Genomic DNA, 20346 nt, shown 5'->3' on the forward strand with positions numbered 1-20346 from the left:
CACAGCAGATTGGAGACCTAGGGATTTCTCTTTTGTAACCAAAATAAACAGCAGGCAGGTTAAGTACACTTGTTTAAACACAGTCTGACATGATAGTATTTGCCATTCTATAATAAATGAAACAGTTCCTAGAGGTAAATCTGGTTCTTTTCAAAGTGCATTATAATCCATTAAAAATCAAACATTTACAGTTCCTTGTTGTCGAATGCAAGATACTCTTCGATTTTTCCTTCTGCATCATAGATTTCTTCTTCCAAGAATGAATATACAGGTGATTTCGCTAAAGAAATTTCTGGTAATTCAGAGCTGAATGCCTTCTGCACTGGAAAAGCTGCAGGAATCAGTTTAGAGCCTGAGATGCATAACCTAAAGACAGCAATTTTAACACAGAAGGGGAAAAGGTGCAAAAATAAAATGTACAGTAATCTTTTTATAGGAAAGTAAAATTAAGCAATTAAAGCATTTATTAAAAGTGGCACAAAGCAAAAAAAGATGGGCTAGAAAGACAGCAACTATCTCAGATTTTTCAGAGATGTCTTCCAGTGGCTTTAACCCAGTCAAGAAATGAGAATTTTTCCAGGTTGAAGAAAAACAGGAGGATGTTGTAACTGTGAGAAGCCATGGGATTCTTTTGCTAATCACCTACAACAGGCGCCTGAGCACTGCTTTGCAGACCTATATCCAGGACAAATGTCTCATGTTGCCAATAGTTGTCCAATGTATTATTTAACCAAGAAAATGGCATAATACACAGTATGAGATTTGCATTAAAGATCAAAGCTTAAGAAATAATGGCTGTTCATTTTGCTAAGGCAGTTGCATTCATATTCTGAGAATATGTAAAATGTGTACTAGAGCATTTTAATAGAAAATAATGTCAACCAAACAGAAATAGGAATATGTCTGCATTAAAATAAAAACTTACTCTTTCATACTGCTGGTGATTTCACTCAGGGTAGGTAAGGACCTGGAGTAAACAGAGCTGGCAGTTCTGCCCTGGTAATGCTGAAAGCCCTCATCTTTTGGGAAAATAAGCTGTTTTCCCAAAATCCTGAATAAAATAACAAATATAGGGTTGGCTAATGAAGTGAAAAGAAAATGCAGATACACACAACACAACTGAACCAATATTTTTTCCCCGAAAAGCACTCTGTAGTATAGGAAGCCAGAACTTTAAATAGTGTAAGTTAATGCCAATCTAATTCCCCCCACCTTTGGGAATAGTAAAGTGTCAATTCTGCTCTATGCCAATGATGGAGTTTTGTTATCTCAGAATAAAATCGGACTTAGGAGGATGCTGGTTAAATTTGGACAGCTGTGTAAAAAAGAACATCTAAAAATTACCGTATTTTTTGCTCTATAAGACTCACTTTTTCCCTCCTAAAAAGTAAGGGGAGATGTGTGTGCGTCTTATGGAGTGCGTACAGGCTGCGCAGCTATTCCAGAAGCCAGAACAGCAAGAGGGACTGCTGCTTTCACTGCACAGCGATCCCTCTTGCTGTTCTGGCTTCTGAGATTCAGAATAATTTTTTTCTTGTTTTCCTCCTCCAAAAACTAGGTGCGTCTTGTGGTCTGGTGCGTCTTATAGAGCGAAAAATACGGTAACTATGATAAAAACCAAGGTCACTGTATTTGGCAAGAGGACTACCAAGTCCAGGTGGACTCTAGATGGTCACACCCTTGATCAAGTATTCAGATTTAAATATCAAGGATTACTTATTGATGAGAAGTAATCATGGAAACACCATCTGGAAGCAATTAAGCTAATATCTGGCCATTCTACTGGGCAGCTATATAGGTTCTTCCATTCAAAGGGTGGGCAGTTAATCAACTCACAAGATGCTCACTACTCAAGCCAACACATAAGAAGCAAATAAAGTGCATATTTGGGTGAAAATGCTTCTAGAAAGAAATTATTTAATCCACATGCATAGACTTGCCTTAGGTGAAGTGATCTGTTAGTCCAATCCTTGCATTCTGCCTTTAGGCTCTCCGTTTGGGAACTCACTTTGCCTTCAAACAACATTTCATCCACATCCCAAAACAGCTGATGAACTCTTTGTGTATTAGCTTTATCAAATTCCTGGGGAATTTTAGGTTAATATTTTCAAATAATTTTTCTATACATGTTTGAAGCTGAATAAAATTACATATTTGTCACTATAGTTATATAGGAAAAGTCACACATCTTTTAAATAGTGCTTTTATTCAGAGACTGGAACTCCACCAAAACAGGTGAGGCTATCCTCCTTTGGTCTGGGGTTGGCGAACTTTCCGAGAGCTACGTTTCACCAAACATGTTACCTGCATCAGTCTCTCACACACACTGCCCCGTATACAGCAACATACTACACATACATACACACACTCACTCACTCACTCACTACAAATGCAAGTGCACAGCACACCCTCTCACACACACCATACTCATATGGACATCACATGCACGTCACGCACTCAGGCACACTCACCTCCCCCAATCCCAGCACTGTGACAAGAAGATGATGGGTGAACTATTCTTCTTTATCCCCAGCACACTGCTGTGCTGAAGAAGAAATGACTCCGGTTGGTATTCAACTAGGTTTTACTCACAGAATGAAATGAATGGACCTAATTTAGTCCCGTTCATTCATTTCAGCAGGTCTGCACTGATTAAAATTTAGTTGAATGCCCCACACATCACGGAGCTGGGCTTGCCAGAGAGGTTTGAACCTCTACTCTCTGCCTGGCCCTATGATGTGGTATAAACCACTTCTCCTAGTTCACTGCTGTGATGGGAAGGAAGATGAGGGCTGGCAGGTTAATAACACAAATGGCTTCACAGGCCTATGAGCCCGCAAGTATGTTACTCCTTCACTATCAAAGAAATTGGGCTCCAAATAGCATGATCTTGTGGACAGTAACCTGCATCATTACTGCAGCTAGCACTGCATTCTTTATTTGCAAAGGGAGGAAGAATCACCTGGCACTGCCCCGGGCTGTTAAATTCTTCCTGTCAGTGTTGAAAAGGACTAGTTTGCATGGGCAAAACAGCTTCTACAAAAATGCTTTTGACCATATGAGGAGACGCGTGGTGTGGGGGGCAGGTAGCAGCATGGGGAAAGGAAACATCAACTGTTCAGGTAGGTTTGGGGCAGCAACATCTGCTTCAGGACAGAGGTGCTCAGATTTGGAATTTGAAGCTGTGGTCTTAAATTTGCATAGTAGCAAGTTCCTCGAAATGACCTGAGCAAGGTTTACAAGAACGTTTCAAAGTGAAGGTAAAGGAGAATGTGAGAAACAAAACAGATTCATAGCAAAAAAATAAACAGCAGAAGAGGGTGAGGTTAAAGTTGATATAAATGATGAATACTAAAGTAAAATATTTTAATTTAGAGTATAGAAGAGCACTGAGCAGGGCTTTTTTATGCTGGAACTCAGTTCCGGCACCTCTCAGGTGGGCACCATTGCCACTATAAGAGAACAAGGGAGGCGTTCACGGTGATTTCCGGCACCTCTTTTTCTAGACAAGTAGTACTGGGACTGAGCATTAAAAAATATTGGTTTAGATCACAGGCCACTGATCCATGGTATTCAAGACTAGAGCTCTCATCTTCTAATACCACTGACCGTGCTGGCTTTGGTTGTCCAACAACATCTGGAGGGTCAGAGATTAGCTACCCCTGATCTAAATCAACCATATTTGCACCTAGCTAATCAAGATGACAGCACTGAAAGCAGCATGCAAGGCAGAAACAGTGTTCAGTAAGGAAGGTAAACAATAGTTTAGCAAGCCTGGATTATTCCATGCAAAACAACGTTAAGTCTCAGTATAGTCAAGGAAGTCATCAAGCGGAAAACTAGTTTCTAACGTAGCTGAGTATAAAAATTGACCTTGATTTCCAGCTAAGTGCAGTGGAGGACAGGACATAATATAGGCAAATAAAGATTTTTTTTCAGGAGAGGATACACAAAACCTGTTAATAAATGCTAACATACATCATCTCTCCAGGAGTAAACAGAGCTTCTTTCAGTAGATGGGCCAGTGGTGCAACTCTGAATCCCAGACCAAGAATTATTCAAGTCTGTTGGTGTTGTCCGTCTGCTTGATGAAAGTGATGAAACAGAGACACTGTGGATGAAAAGAAATTTCAAAAGTAAGTCACGGCATCATGGCTCATTAAGAAAGAAAGCAATTGTGTTTCATTAAGGACTTTGTGGCACCACAAAGATTAACTCCCCACCCCACCCCAGAAAGCCCTAAAGAGCAGCAATAGGTAAAGGTAAAGGTACCCCTGCCTGTACGGGCCAGTCTTGACAGACTCTAGGGTTGTGCGCCCATCTCACTTAAGAGGCCGGGGGCCAGCGCTGTCCGGAGACACTTCCGGGTCACGTGGCCAGCGTGACAAAGCTGCATCTGGCGAGCCAGCGCAGCACACGGAAACGCCGTTTACCTTCCCGCCAGTAAGCGGTCCCTATTTATCTACTTGCACCCGGGGGTGCTTTCGAACTGCTAGGTTGGCAGGCGCTGGGCCCGAGCAACGGGAGCGCACCCCACCGCGGGGATTTGAACCGCCGACCTTTAGTTCGGCAAGCCCTAGGTGCTGAGGCTTTTACCCACAGCGCCACCCGCAATAGTAATAGCAATAGTAGCTAGCAAATATAAAATGCCATTGATTGACACATGTGGGCAAAAGGTCACTATCTCATTCAAATATACTGGCAAAATTTAAATATACAATTCCCCGTATAAAATGAAGCTCTGTTTAGCATTAGGGCATGAATGGAAAAACTGTGGCCCTGCAGACCAGCTTCCAATTTCCATATGCCTTAGCCAGAATGGGTAATGATTAGGGATGATAAGAACTGCATTCCAACAATCACAAGACTCTTTATGATTCTGTTCAACTTCCGAAACGTTCAACAACTGAAGATCAAAGGTTGGTTAGCAAAGTCAATGGAGAAAAAAGAAAAAAACTCTCCGGTTCAGCTTCCGAAAATCATTAAAAACTGGAGCAGTTACTTCTGGGTTTTCAGCATTTGGGAGCCAAAACGTTCCAAAATGGAGGCATTTGGGAACCAAGGTTTGACTGCACTTAGTTTCCTGGGGGGGGGGGGGGTTGCTAACAAACCTTGCTAACAAAATGAACACTTTCATGTGTAGAAGATTTGCACTACTCTCCTTTTAGACCATTGTTCTGGCCCATTCTTCTTCCTTAAAGTAACCTTGAGCGTTCTTTCCCCACCACAAAATCTTAAAGAAGAATGATTTCAGCAGAAAATGCAAGTCACAATACCAAAAGCTAACTAGGATTCAAACATCTACTTGGGCTCATAAAAGGAAATTGCGCTATCCCTAAAGAACTTACAACCTTTTCCCCCCCCTCCACTGAAAGCTGAATGCCACACTACAAAATACTTTTGAAACCCCCCAGTTTCAAATTGCCATGCTATAATGTATATAGGACAGGTGCTGCCCCAGAAATGCTACAATGCTGTGATCTCCAAAATCAATTTCATTCATATATATATATATACACACACACACACACACACACACACACACACACACAAACACACAATTTTATCTTATTCTTTTAACACATACTTATGTTGTTATTCAAATAATGTCAGACATAAACACATACAATGTATATTTATCAATGGCTTCTTGCACGCTTTTGGTAAAAGGTGCTGGAAGGCCATCCTCACTCTTTCCTTGGAAACAGCGGTCTGCGTCTCCTTTAGATAGTCCTTTTCTGGAAGAAAAGAAGGGGGGGAGAGAAGCCAAATTAATTCAATTTTCTCGTATGTAGTTAAGATTTCAGCTCTTGTCCCCTTCTGCCAACACACATTCTTCCTAATGTCAACTTCACTGTGCAGGAGTCAGATCTCAAAATATATTAAAATTTATAGTCGTAGGTGTCTACAAGTTCCACCTTGAATCCACACAGGCGTGTGTCTCACTGTGTACTTACTTACCTATGGCAGTAATAGGAGACTGGGGTTCACATTTGAATTGGACCCTACATATAAGCATTTAGCATACCATGTATTCATGGCTACAGAGTGTTCTGCTAATACTGCCTCTTTGGAAGCTGACCATGTGAAAAGCCATGTATTATAGCCTGCCCTGAATCACTTATAACATAGGACTTGTATTAGGCAGGAATGTCCCTAGTCAGCAAGAGGTTTTTTTTCTGGAGGGCCACTTTGAGAAGTAAGCAAGAGGCTGAGAGACAGCACCATAACCCCCATCTATACTCCCTAAACAGGCCTACCAGGATGAAAGGTATTCAGTCTGTCAAGGAAATTTGCAGAACACCTTAAACTTTGTGTTTACTGTTAATATGTTACTGCCCTTAGTAGAACTCTGGCAAAAAGAGAGGAAAGAGGCAGACTTCAGGGAAGCTGTCCTGTGATTGCTAGATTCTGTTTATGCCTCTTTTGAACTGCAGGAGTTGTTCTGCATTGACAAAGGTTTAATTTCTTTACATCACCCCTGACTGGGGAAAAGACACCAGCCAACTCCTGTAGCCAGAGCCACTTTTCTGAAAACCTCTTTTTGTATTTATATTTATTACTAGGGGCCATCAGTGCTATTTTTCTAGAAAAATAGGTGCCGGAACTCACCATGAACACCTTCCTGGTTCTCTTAGAATGCCAATGGCATCCACCTGAGAGGTGATGGAACTGAGTTCCTGGTATCTCCCCCTGAAAAAAAGCCCTGGGAATAGTTATGGCCAGTGAGTTCTGGCTGAAAAAGCCCTGATTTTACCAAATGAAATGGGCTTGGGAAAGGAAATAGTGTTGTGGGAGAGGGTAGAGGAGAGGGGGTATTATTTGGTTGCTTTTTGTTCTTGTTTTTATTATGTATTTTGGTTTTTGTCTTGTATTTTTATGTTGCGAACTTCCCTGAGATCTACGGATGAAGAACAGTACACAAATTTCAACAAATAAATAGTTGAAAATTATAAGTTCTCCTCCCCTCCCCGCCTATGCTACGAAGCCACTTAACATATTATAAGAAACAAATCCATGGGTTGGTTTTTTTAAAAGAAAAAAGAAATCCATGCAACAGGGGAGCCAATCACCAGCTTCTTAAGCCATGTGGATATGCCCCTTCCAGTGAATCACTATTTTTTAGCATGCGCACTTCTGAAAAATAAAATCTTGTGACGGTTTAAAAGGAAGTCTCTTTTCTTAAAATACAATAACGTCCAATGTAATACATAATGAGTTTTCACAACGTCACTATTTAGATGAAAATCTAGGCTGTTTTCTTCCGTGAAGTACAAGTTTGACTATTCATTCACTCATATTATAGTTAATGATCGACAAATTCTTCCAATGAACATTTGAAAGGAAAATCTGGGGCCTGCCATTTCCTTATAAAAGGCATATACTGCTTGGAGGTGGGATAATGAACCTGAAATCTTATCCCTGTAATAATATACTTTGTGATAGTAGTACTATATAGGGAGCCCAACAATTTTAAAGTACAGAAAAAGGTATGGAAATACAGCACCAGAAAGCATGTTAAGCTCTTTCATTCAAAATTACTCCTGCGGATAGGGAAGCACATTGCACTTGTTACGCGTAGGTCGTACAGGGTTTTAAATCAGTACTTGATTGGGATGGCTCACCCTGTAAACATTTCCCCAAATGTAGCATAGCCCCATCTTAAATTCAATTTGAAATAATAATAAAAATAGAGCATTAAGAATACTGTACAAATGCAATTGAGGGAAGACTATTTTCCCATTGCACCATTAAAATATCATATTTACATTTTAGTATTTCCAGTGTGTTCATTTTCTTCTGCACTGTATTAGGGTGTTTACGCCCCTATGTGGAAATGCAGCATTTACAAGGCACTACAACAGAAACATAGGAGGGGCCACACAATGCTTTCCCCCCCTTCCCTTCCCTAATTCTGCATAAGGCTAGTGCACGTTAAGGCCGAGTTTACTGCTCTGAATATGAGTAGGTGGATGAGCAAACGGCCAGAGACCCATGAGCTGAGAATATGCATATACATTTATACCCATCTTAAGCCTCATCCCTTCTGACTTACCCTATAATAACCAGCTCTGGCTCCGGTTGTTGCTCACGTTGCTGAGGGTTGAAAGCTGCAGACAAATGGCAGGGGCAACGTACCCCGCTAACAAAGCGCATGAAAAAGCACAGCCGGAGAAGGCTCTCTGTCCCTCCCTCCTCAACAAGCTCTGCTCGCTCCCTTTCACAAACACACAGTGTCGTTTCATTTCAGCACATTGTCCTCCATCTCCCTCTAGGAGAGGTGTGTGTGCGCGTGTGTGTAAGAGGGGAGGAGAAAGAAGGGAGGTCTTGCAGTACTAAGCTGCTCCCAGAGGCTGTTCCAGCTTTGCTTCTGCCTCATGCTCTGTTCCTAGTGCTTTTCAAAGGGCTGCGCTTCCCAGATACAAACACATCTTGTGGAGAACAGCATTCCAAAACAGCTGCATTGAAGGGGAAGGGGGAGTGTAATAATGTACAGATAAGCAAAATCTACCAGTTACGTTTTTGCTACAGTGTCTGCAATCTGAAAAGGTGTGTCTGACTTGCACAATAATGTACTTCTGTCACAGTGTTGATTCACAATGCATTTGTCTGATGCTGACATGGATATCATCTACTACTGTCTAGCTGGAATCATATCCTGAGTCTGTCAGCAAGCAGCTTGAGTAAACAAAGGCAGCAAAACGTTATTTAGCATTATACCGTTATTTAGCACTATGCAATTTCTCCTAGTGTTCATTCCTTTCTGATCATCCAAAATATTGTGACAGCATCTGGACCATGGCACGCATGGGAGAGAGAGAGAAGGGGAAGGGGGGTTGGAGATTCATGATGCATCTTCCTGCAGCCCTTTCATTGGAACTGAGGGGAAGGGTTTATAAAGTCCTGTGTCTGAAATGCCAGATTTCCATCCAAACAGTCATACACATCAGAAAATACAGAAGTGGGGAGATTTGGTTCTTTTCAAAATTGTGCAGTTCATTCATATTTCCATTCCTTGCAGGTAGGAGAGAGGTAGGGCAGGTAGACGTTACAGTTTAGATGTTAATGTTACAGCTTAGATGCACATCACTGGGGCCTAAAATGGGCATTTGCCTGCGATCAAAACATGTAATTAGTGCATTCATGTACAGTATTCCCTAACCATAGTCTAAAAATGTTAATGTGCTTAATACATACCCTATTTTCAACGTACAGTGGTACCTCTGGTTATGTACTTAATTCGTTCCAGAGGTCCGTTCTTAACCTGAAACTGTTCTTAACCTGAAGCACCACTTTAGCTAATGGGGCCTCCCGATTTCTTTTCTCATCCTGAAGCAAAGTTCTTAACCCGAGGTACTATTTCTGGGTTAGCAGAGTCTGTAACCTGAAGCGTATGTAACCTGAAGCATATGTAACCCGAGGTACCACTGTATTATCACAAATCCACAGAAATGTTGTGGACAACCTGAATGAAATTTAGACCACAATTTAGGAACCCCTGCACTAGGGCAACAGCTATTTGATGCACTTTAAATGCACAATCCTCAAGTTCTGTTATGCTCTTGAATCCCTCCCACAAAATACTGACAGTCTGGAGGCACCATATGCAGAGTTTGCTTGCAATTGACGGAATTATATACTATTTTGACAAAAGTGGGAGATCACAGTGGGCAACTGGGGAACCTTATTCTAGGCTACTCTAAGGGCAAATGATAGTATTATCAAAAAGAGAGTTCTAGATGTGTAAAAGAATGCTACCTCTGCAGGGGCCCATGTAGTTGGTGATGTGCAGGGCATGTGAATATACTCAAAACTTCTCCTCTGACTTCTATTTGCCACATGAAAGGAAAAACACATCTACATCTATTTTGCCCCTGTGGTGCAGGTTACATGAAGAGGACAATTTTTGATTGGTAAAATGGCATAGTGGAGAAAAGATTAAATACTCCACCCCTCTGCTGCTACACCAAAGAAACTGGCAGTCTTACCACCACTACCAGCCACCACTGCATTTAAATTTATTCATTTTTGAAAGGAGCTATAATACGTGCGCTGCTCTGGTTTCGCCAGAAGCGGCTTAGTCATGCTGGCCACATGACCCGGAAAAACTGTCTGCGGACAAACGTCAGCTCCCTCAGCCAGTAAAGTGAGGTGAGTGTCACAACCCCAAAGTCATTCGCGACTGGACTTAACTGTCAGGGGTCTTCTACCTTTTTATAATCACAGCACTTCAACATCATGCATTGTTTACATCATTCCATTAGTTTCACGATAGAATAAATGTTAGCAGCACATCCAAGTAGTACTATCACCCCTGAAGAATTAGGTCCAATCTTAGCTCTTTTATTAGAATGAAATTGAGAATGTTACTTGATGCCCCAAAGCTAGAAACAATGTTTTTTTTAAAAAAAAAATCTATTACTTGGCTTGCCTGGTGGTGCTTAAGCCCACTTCATGAGGAGTGATGCTGGTATATTTTCTATTTCTTCTGCAGAGGACAGTTTAACTCTACTGCAGAGTTTGTTCAGCCTACTTGTGCCCATGTGTTCCATCCTTGTGCCATTCCTTTTCCCCAGCCCTGCAATAATACTCCAGGAGGTATTCCATTAACCATTGTTTCCCAGTACATCTGAACCAAGAAATGGAATGTTATCAAGTTTGGAACAAGCCGTGAGCAAACTTCAGACTGGTTTAAGATCTTGGCTTGCTCCAAGAAAAGTTTCCAGGTTGAGCTACAAAAGGGAAACTACAATTAAACTATACTTATACTAAACTATAAATGCCTGACATATGCACATCCAAACCATGCCATCATGCCTTGAAAATACGTTTTGTTTTCGGCAGCCATGACATCACCACTAGATGTCGCCATTAATTAGATTGTTTACAATTCTAGTTTTCTTCCCTTGTCCTGTCTAATTGAAATGAGCATACCTTTTCTCTTATTTGTTAACCTTTCATTTATTATGGGCAATCTGTCGAATAAGAAACCTATAGAGGGGGTTCCTGTTACGTTTCTTATTTGTCTCTCTTCCTAGGGTAATATCTCTCCTCACTCCCCCCCCCCGCCAGCATGCTGTCATGCAATTACACCTTTATATTATACAATTTCAGATGCCTTTGTACTTAAACAAAACCAACCAAGCATATACTATATACAAATTCTTAATTCATTCTATCGATTTTAATCCAGTTATGCTACTACAATTAAATTCAAGTTCATCAGATAAATATCATACATTTTAAAAAAATTAATCATAAGCCACTAAATCAAATCCAGAATTCATAAACAATACAAATATTCATTAATTATGTAGATAGATTCCTTCAGGTCGAAACAAGTCATTCAAGTATTTGTATGGCATTCATGTTTTAATTTTTACTTCCAACATGTTGCTTCAATCAGCTCTAGGACTAGGTTCAACTAACCCATTACCATGCAAATAAATCAGTCATTAAAATATATTTTTAAGTTCATGTAGCTATTTCCCAAATTAAAATAAAACCCAGCTGTAGAATCAAGTACTGTATTTTTCACTCCATAAAACGAACCTAGTTTTTAGAGGGGGAATGCAAGAAAAAAAATATTCTTTAAAGGGAGCGCTGAGTAGAGCCTGTATGCATCCCAGGCTCTGCTCAGCGCTCCCTTTCATGAGCTGCGTGGAGCGTGTGTCACTGACGGGCTGCCCTTCTCCCTCCTCAGAGAAAAGCCCCCAAGAGCCGCACACATGCTCCACACAGCTCTTTAAAGGGAGCAAGGCTCTTGGGGGCTTTTCCGTGAGGTGGGGAAGAGACTGAGGGGCTCCCACAAAAGCCAGCAAGAGCCACGCACTCCTCAGGGCAGCGGGATGAAGACTCCCTATGCCCTGAAGAGGCTTCGTGCAGCTAAGCCAGAAGCTAGAACAGCAAGAGGAAGCGCCGCACAGCGATCCCTTTCACTGTTCTGGCTTCTGGCTTAGCTGCGCAGCCTGAATTCACTCTATAAGACGCACACACAGTTCCCCTTACTTTTTGGGAGGGAAAAAGTGTGTCTTATAGGGCGAAAAATACCTCTATCTCAAACTTTTATTAATTAGCACATCCATCAGAACTCGTGTGCAATCCAACCCCTCGTCACTGACTTAATGGAGTAGAAGGACCAGCACACCATTCTAGTTTGTGGTGGGAAGCCTTCTTCCCATTTACTCCAGATCTTCTGTTGCTGCCTTCAGAGTTCCTCGGCATTTGTTGTTGTTGTTGTTGTTTAGTCATGTCCGACTCTTCGTGACCCCATGGACCAGAGCACACCAGGCACTCCTGTCTTCATTGCCTCCCGCAGTTTTGTCAAACTCATGTTAGTAGCTTCGAGGACACTGTCCAACCATCTCGTCCTCTGTTGTCCCCTTCTCCTTGTGCCCTCAATCTTTCCCAACATCAGGACATTAATTAGCAGCAAAGCAGATGCTTGTGTGTTGCTCACACCTGTTCCTCATTCCCCCCTCAGCTGAGATGCTAAATTATGCTACTGCAATGTGGATGGGTTCAAAGCATTACCCCAAGATAATCATATTTCTCCCATAGCCACCACTTTGGATTCCATCAAAAATCAAACATACTCTTTCTCTGTCTTTCCAGCTTGCCATTCTTCCAGCTTTTGGCTCATATAACAGGCCTTATCCTTCCAACTATCTGAGTTGATGGTGGGGCTGCCTCACCCAGATCCACTTCCTTTGTTCCTCCCTAATGGCCCATCACTCAGGTGATCACCTCAACAGGAAGCTAGCCTGGCTTATATTTTAACACTTGCAGGTTCCAAGGGTTAGCCTACTTTCCTGCACCTCAAACTCATAACAAAAGTTAATTATGATTAGCTATACTTCAGTTCTGACAGCAGCATATGTATTAAGAAAGAATAGTGTCAATGGGGGGAAATGACTGCAATTTATTTTGTATATAAATAATTTATAACTCAAGAAAAATGCAATCAGCTTAATTAACTGTCACAAAAAGGAGACTAATTAGTGCCTTGGTAGAGGTGTTTTATTTCTTTGGGATCAGATAGGAAGCATTTACTATAACAAGATCAAGTGTCCCTGAAACAGAAGGGATGGAAGGTTGAATAAAAATCTTGGAAATGGTCCATGTGCCTCTAAGAATGGTAAGAATACAATCTTATAACAAGGCACAAGTTGCAGATAGCAATAATCTCTCCATCATATTACTGGTTATATTATATAAGACCTGGTAAACATCGGTCGCGCCATTATGTGAAGTAAGGTGGGCTGGAATTAGAAGCAGGATCCTAGTGCCATTTGAATAAAATCTAACTGATGTAACTGGTTAAAAATGTACCACCCTCACTTTTTCTTCATTTTTTTAAAATTGCATTTGAGAGTTCTATTTCCTTGATGTGATATTGTCTTCTCCCCAAACACGCCTTTTTAGCTATGTGGTTCAAAGCAATGCCCTCTTAAGCACTTGTAAATTTTGGTCAGAATAACAAGTTTTATACGCTTGGCTTGGCTACTGAAAATATTTATCATGGTCTTGTTTTATGAAATATGTGCTTTCCCTTGGAAGAAGTTTATTGGAAATGTGTTAGTAGGGATGTCGTTTGCTGATGATCTTTCTAAAACTGTTTATTTATGGTCCAACTATGTCACCTTACATCTAATGTAGAGATGTAGGGATTCTGGAGCTACTTAAAGAGAAAAGGCAAGGAGGAAGTTATTACCAGCAGCTTTAAAGAGTATCTACCATACTGTTAACCCATACTGGAATGCTGACACTGCTGTTATGTTTTATTTTATTTTATTAATGCCAGAAATCAGGTCAGGGGGAAAAATGGGAGACCACCACAAAAATTGCTGGGATACAATGAGTTGGCATCAATATCATCTGGATACTCTGTGAAACCTGAATGAACAAATTTTGTCTATTCCAGGCTAATTGCCTAATATAAAAGCAGCCAATATTGTGCTCATCCTCATAAGAACCTTGAAGTACAATTAAAGTGGTTGCTAGACATGAGACTTCAACAGAGTCTGATGCATCTGCTACTCACTCTGCTCACTCTTGTAATAATGCAGATATAATGAAAGGCCTTGCTGAGTTTTCTCAAGTGGATTTATTATTCAGTTTCCAATGAATTCCAAGCTGCCCTTGCAAAATAGCACAAGTACATCTCACCACCACTTCCTCCTCCTCTATAATCATTAATAAAAGAAGAATACATTTTAAATCGCCTTGCTGCTGTCAAGAGGATGTGGCTTTCGCCTATATTTTGGAAGCAATATTTTGGAATATTGTGTTGTTTTTGTTTCTGAACAAAAGGTTTCATTCAGTGCTAGCCCCCCTCAGAGTAGAAATAATAATAATAATAATAATAATAATAATAATAATAATAATAATAATAATAAATTTATACCCCGCCCATCTAGATGTATTGATGTTAATGGACATGCATAACACAAGTTTCAATATACTCTGAGTATAACTTAGTTGAATACAACCCAGTGCTCATTACTAAGCTATGAATGACTCTTAGCGACTAGACTCCAGAAACACATCAGTGAGTTGCCCTTTTCTCTCTCTGGCAACTACCCTTGGCCCTGGCCAGCACAAAGATTCTGAGTTCTTTGTGGCCTGGGGATGTAGGAGAGATGTTTGCCATATCTTCAACAGCTAGGGGAAGAACGGAATTACCCCTCCTCCCTCTTATCTGTAATTCACAGAGAACTTGGGGAAGGGTGTTTTTCTGTTATCACTGGGTCTTTTTGGAAGACAGAATCTTACCTCGCCGACATCTGCAAAAGCTGAGCATAAGGAGAGAAATCACACACCCTTCAGGAGGACTCAGAAGAATGGGTCGATGGCAACCACAAACAAGGGCTGGCAATGAATAAACCATGCCAAAATCTGTGAATCCCTGTTAGCAACCAAATCAACAAGGCAGAGCTGTTTTGTTCATTACCAGGGAGCATTTACAATTGAAAGCAGAAAAGCTGTGCAAAACATGTCTCTTGAATAGAGGAACGAAACCTCAGGAGTAACATTACCGGAAAAAATGCATGTACACAAGCACATTGTAATCACATCAGCTATTCCCATGATGCTCACAACATTTGCTTGCAACTGACTTTCACTTATCAAAACCAAACTTGCTGCATGTCTAGTGGTCTTTGTTTTAAATTTTTACTTTATATTCCACTTTCCTATAAACACTTAATTTTAAATACAGTACTCCGTAACTACTGCAAAATAGCTTTTGTCAGCAGTGTTTCCCATGCTCTTTCACAAGGCCTTCCATGCATATGATGAAACTGTGAATTTGTTCACCAATAAGGTCATCCATATTGGAAACTTGTACATATTGGATAGCAGCAGTCTGTGATCAACCTATAAATCTGGCGAACATGAAGTTATATTTTCCCCTGCACCAGGCACCTGCATCTAATGGCCTAGTTCACAAGTGCATGCAGATCCCCTGATGATGGCTGACTGTCTGAACTGGCTCCACTCTGAAACACTAAATCTGAGGTGACACAAGATGGAAATTCTACCTATGGCATTTGACCTGTGTAGGGTCATTTATACATACAAGTCATCACTTGATGCTTTGATATTTCAGATGATGAATGTGCAAGCGTGAACTGGCCCAATGCCTCCAATAGCTATTTAGAATTGATTCACATGATAGCTTTCGCACGAATTTTCAAACTAGGTTAACTACTTCTGCATCTTGAACTTACCTACAGTGAGTGGGCAAGCAAATGGGTTCATGCGCCAAGATCACCTGCATACATTATCATCAGCAATTAGAATTTTGCATTTGGCCAATGACACACCAAGAATCAATCTGGGCATATGGCAAACACATTTCCACAAGTAATTGAAAAAAAATCGAATTCAAATGAAACTAACTGGCAATATACTCTCAAAACTTTCATGTGAATTTATGGTTAATTACAATATATCTTAAATTTGAACTGAAGTGCCTGTTGACAAGCTACATTATTTTTTCAGCTTCAGTAAATTGCAAAAGGCCTTTCCAGTTGTTTTCTTAACCAGAAAACCCAAGCCCTGCATGCGGACTTCTCATCGGCGACTCTTGGCTGTGGTAAGGCCTGGGTGCTGACCAGATGGACATTTGGCCTGATCCGGCCATGCGTCTCTTATGTTCTCATGAGGCAATGCATTCCACACATGGCTGAATAACAATTGAAATAAATAGCATATTCTGGAGTCTAGGTAAACTTGAATTGGAACTCAGGGTAAGGAGGCTGCAATGATCAATATTTTATTAGGGTGTTTCTTCTAAAAGCTTAAGTGGAAATGTCTAATTAAAAAAATGCTAATGTGAAGGTATAGCCTTTCCTCTTCTAAGAGGCATATCTTATTCCCTCTTATGTATCTTTTTCTTTTCTAAAAGGCAGACAATGCAGGTTCACCACATACCTTCCTAATATGAATAAAATATTTGGTTTGCTATTAAACATATGCAAAGAAACTCAGCATCAAGAGAAGCATGTCTGGAGATGTTAAATACACCTTAGCAAACGTCTGGTAAAACAAGTATAGTTGTCATCAGGAGACCCAACTTTTAATGTTATTTAGTGTTGTAGCTGTTAGCACTTGCTAGATATATTTATAGATTATTTAAATCTGCAGAGATATATTTCCAGGGCTCCGAGTGGAAGGCATTTGCCATACGGCATGGCTGAGGCTCATCTGGAGAGCCCATCGTACTCCTGCATGGCCAGGGGATGGGATGGCCACCTGACACCCCCTCTCTGGCCACAATGGACCTTTCAGGTATGGGCAGGCAGCACCCACAATGCCAATTGGGAGCAAGGGCATGAGAGCTGTGCTCAGCCAGCCCCTGGCCTATTTAAGGGAGCGGCCAAGTGCAGGCTGCCCTCTTGGTTGACTGTTGAAGGATTTTCTTATTCATCCACCCACCCAGTGGAGGAGTGGGTGAGTTGCATATGGACCTTGCTATGGTTTACTCAGATGCCTTATTTGCAGCCAGGGAGAAATTCTCTCCTGCAAGCAAATTGGCTGGCTTGCAGGTTTTCACCTACCTCATAGCAACTGTCACAACTTTAAAGGATAAATAGCCTGTTAGAGGGGTCCTGGAGGGGCGGCTGTCTGGGATTCCGCAGGGAGACCAATGGGCCAATACCCCTCTCCCAATGGTGGCCTATGCAGGTTTGTGACACCTAATCCATGTTGGGGGTGACTCCTCATGGGGCTCCTAAGCTGCCTGATGCTGGATACATGCCCAATGCCTTAGCCAAACCTACTATTTCCCATAATCAATAAAGTTGCGGCCTAATTGAACCCAATATCAGTCTCCTGTGTCCATACATTTAAGCCTCCTTTGCACCAGCCACTAGGGCTGGGTGATATCTGGTTTTCAGCATCGTGATGTATATCAACAGCTAAACATAGTGATATACTGATATATCACGAGGTCTGAAATAAGGATAGAGCTATGTAGCAGCATTGGCTGGCTTCACAGTTTCCCCTGCATTGTGATTTTTACTGGTGCCTGCTCTTGTGATTCATTGCCCGTTGCAGGAGGCAGGGGAGAGCTGAGCCGGCAGAGTTAACAGGGGCTGCAGGAATCGAGAGGAGCACTGGCTGGCTTCACGATTTCTCCCACATTGTGATTTTTGCATAGCACACACACAAACATATCATAATTTGTGATATATCTCCAGGTCAAAAAAACTGAAACCAATATCATGATATGGACTTCAAATCTTTTTTGGACTATATATCGATATATTGCCCAGCCCTATCAGCCACAGTCATCATGCACCTTTGGTGACAATGGGTGCCTCCAAATTCATATGAGGAACATAATACCGCAATAACCATCTTGTTAGATCAGAGCAAAGGGCCCACCTAGACACACCTTCTGTTTCTGACACTGGCCTGTCATAGGCTCCTATGAAGCTCTGTAATCGAACATGAAGGCAACAAGTTTCTCCCATTTGCTCCATGACATGCCAATCAGAAGTCACAGTGCCTCGGGAGAGTGATAGCTCTATGGAGATTGGTCCTGAAACACAAACGCGAGGGTACGCAGGCACAACCTCTAGAGCAATTTCACAAGCAATGTTTTAAAGTCTCTAGTGTATCACTTTTGAAGCTATTCATGCAACAATACAAAATGGAAGCAGGTCATTCTTTAATTTACGAAAAGGTCCATTGACTGGCTTTTTTAATCTGTTGAAAATTGACATTAGTAACTGTGGGCATTATCAGATATGAAATTAAAAGTACTTTTGAGCTTCACTGCCTTTATCTATATACATGTGTGAATGCTAATAACAGTAGAAAGAAAGTGGATGAGAACTCTTTTTATTCTGAATTTATAGCCTAGCCAATAACTTTTGAAATGTTTTTACATGTGCAGTTAGCGCTCATATGTTGGTCACAGAACACAGAATTTCTCTCCCACATTAAAAGCTTTCATACAGGACACAGGGCAGGAGAGACTGAAAATTGTTTTATACCATATTGCTTTAAAGTATGTTGTTGAGCACCTTTAGAGCTATGACTGGCAGGTAGGGTCTATATGTGTAAATGGAAGAAGCTTAAATGCACTGATCATATATAAAAGTAATTCAAAACTCCAAACCAGGAACATACAGAACACATTTTTTTACAGCTCTATCAATTGCATGTTTATTTGGAAGTAAGCCCCACTGAGTTAAATAGGCCTTACTCCCAAGTAAGTTAACATAGAATGGTATCCATGGGAACTGTGTAGGAAAATAGCCTTCAAGTTGGGAACTAGAATATGAGGTTTATTCAAGATGAACTGGACCACCAGAAAAAATGAGATCTTGCATTTGCAATATTAGAAATAACTTTAAACCTTTCTCCAATTAACAAAGCAAGCAAATCCCTCGCCACCCCAAAAATACAAAGCTGTCTCTCTCAAAATAAAAAGGTCTATACAGCCTCATATACACAGAAAAGCATTTTGCAAAGTGCGCCCGCCAGCCCCCTTGTAACCTGTGATATTAATATTAATATCATTAACCAATTTATCATTATCATTATTAATTCACGATGTGGCATATACAGTACTGCATTTTCTTCCCAAACGATGAAGAAGTTACCACCTTCTGTACCTGATCAGAAACGCAGGGAAGCGGAGTTAGTGTCTCCTCGCCCCTTAAGGAGAAAATGTATCCCTTGGGAAGGCAACCAGTTGGCCAAGTAGCTACATCCACCCGGAGATTATGTTACCGAGGGTAAAAGGGTCTGCATTTCCCAGGGCGCCCCACCTCGCGGGGTCCCCACGACTCCCACTTGCCTGGGCTCCGCTGCCTCTTCTGGGGGGTCGGCGTCGGGCGCGCCCTCCTCGCCGATGTCGGGCAGAGTGACGAAGAGCAGCTGCTTGCCCGCGGGCGCTGCCCAAGCCCCGGGCTCCCTCGGCAGGGACGGCGCCGCCGCCGCCGAGCGCGGAGAGCTGTTGCCTCCGGGGGACTTCGCCGCCGCTGCCGCCCCGCCGGGAGCGCTTCGACTGGCTGCCGCTATGCTAGACGAGCCCCCTGCGGGTTGCAAGGCGGCGGGGCGAGCGGGCAGAGACCCCAGCGGAGGCGGAGGAAGGGGCAGCAGCGCCTTGGGCTGAGGCGCGCTGCTGGAAGGGGAGGCGGCGGCGGTTGGCGAGTAAGGCGGAGACGAAGAGGAAGAGGGCTTGAAGAGTTTGGCAAAGACGGTGCCCAAGTCGAGCACCGCCACCTTCATGGTGCCGCCTCCGCCCGGCCCGAGGAGCTGCTCAGCGTCTCCTCAGCAAGAGCGGCAAGAGCGCCGCCGCCGCTTCCCTCAGGGACTCGGGGAGCGAAGGAGCGCCTTCTTTCACTCAGCCGCACGCTCGAGCGACGAGGCGCGAGACTCCGCCGTCAGAAGGCGGGAGAGTCTCCTGGTCTTGCGGCTGCCTGGGGCCTGCCTCGCTCGCTGGTGCCGCCGACGGAGGGCGGGAGCGCCCGTTGCTAAGCTAAACAAAAAAGCGAGCGAGGCGCCGGCAATTGGGCACTTAGCAGCAGCAGCTGCTTCTGCAGCCGCGCGCGACCTCACCGAGCTCGAGGCGGCGGGAAGGAGGCGAGCAGGGAAGGGGCGTGCGCACGTCGGCGCCACAGCTCTGCCAAAACAGAAACCTGCAGGCTTGGGCGGGAAGCCCGTTCATTGTAACGGGAAGCTTTCTCTGGAGGTACTACTTCCCATATATTTTAAAGTATATGCCACATAGTTTCAGCCCGGTGCTGTGTAGACATTTCCTTAGAAGTATGTAAAGCTCCTTGGAGCTCAGTAAAAGGCCTAATTCTCACAAGAAGCAAGTGACGA

General features: G+C 42.4%; 1 protein-coding gene across 4 annotated transcripts in view; it reads right to left on the bottom strand.

Moving 5' to 3' along the window:
- Positions 1-20126, bottom strand: part of FAM149A (family with sequence similarity 149 member A) — a 34895-nt gene extending 14769 nt beyond the window's left edge. The window contains exons 1-6 of one of the 4 annotated variants that reach the window (XM_053402409.1): positions 19316-20126; positions 5628-5738; positions 3979-4111; positions 1941-2083; positions 926-1051; positions 190-366 (exon numbers count right to left, since the gene is read on the bottom strand). In XM_053402409.1, the coding sequence (XP_053258384.1) occupies positions 190-366; positions 926-1051; positions 1941-2083; positions 3979-4111; positions 5628-5738; positions 19316-19749 (1124 nt within the window). In that variant the 5' untranslated portion in view covers positions 19750-20126. Of the gene's footprint in view, positions 1-189; positions 367-925; positions 1052-1940; positions 2084-3978; positions 4112-5627; positions 5739-8056; positions 8408-19315 lie in introns of those variants that run through there. The other 3 variants (XM_053402410.1, XM_053402408.1, XM_053402411.1) reach the window with 3 other exon arrangements.
- Between the last annotated feature and the right edge of the window lie 220 nt (positions 20127-20346).

Source organism: Podarcis raffonei, chromosome 9 (genome assembly GCF_027172205.1).
Source record: "Podarcis raffonei isolate rPodRaf1 chromosome 9, rPodRaf1.pri, whole genome shotgun sequence".
Lineage (NCBI taxonomy): Eukaryota > Metazoa > Chordata > Lepidosauria > Squamata > Lacertidae > Podarcis > Podarcis raffonei.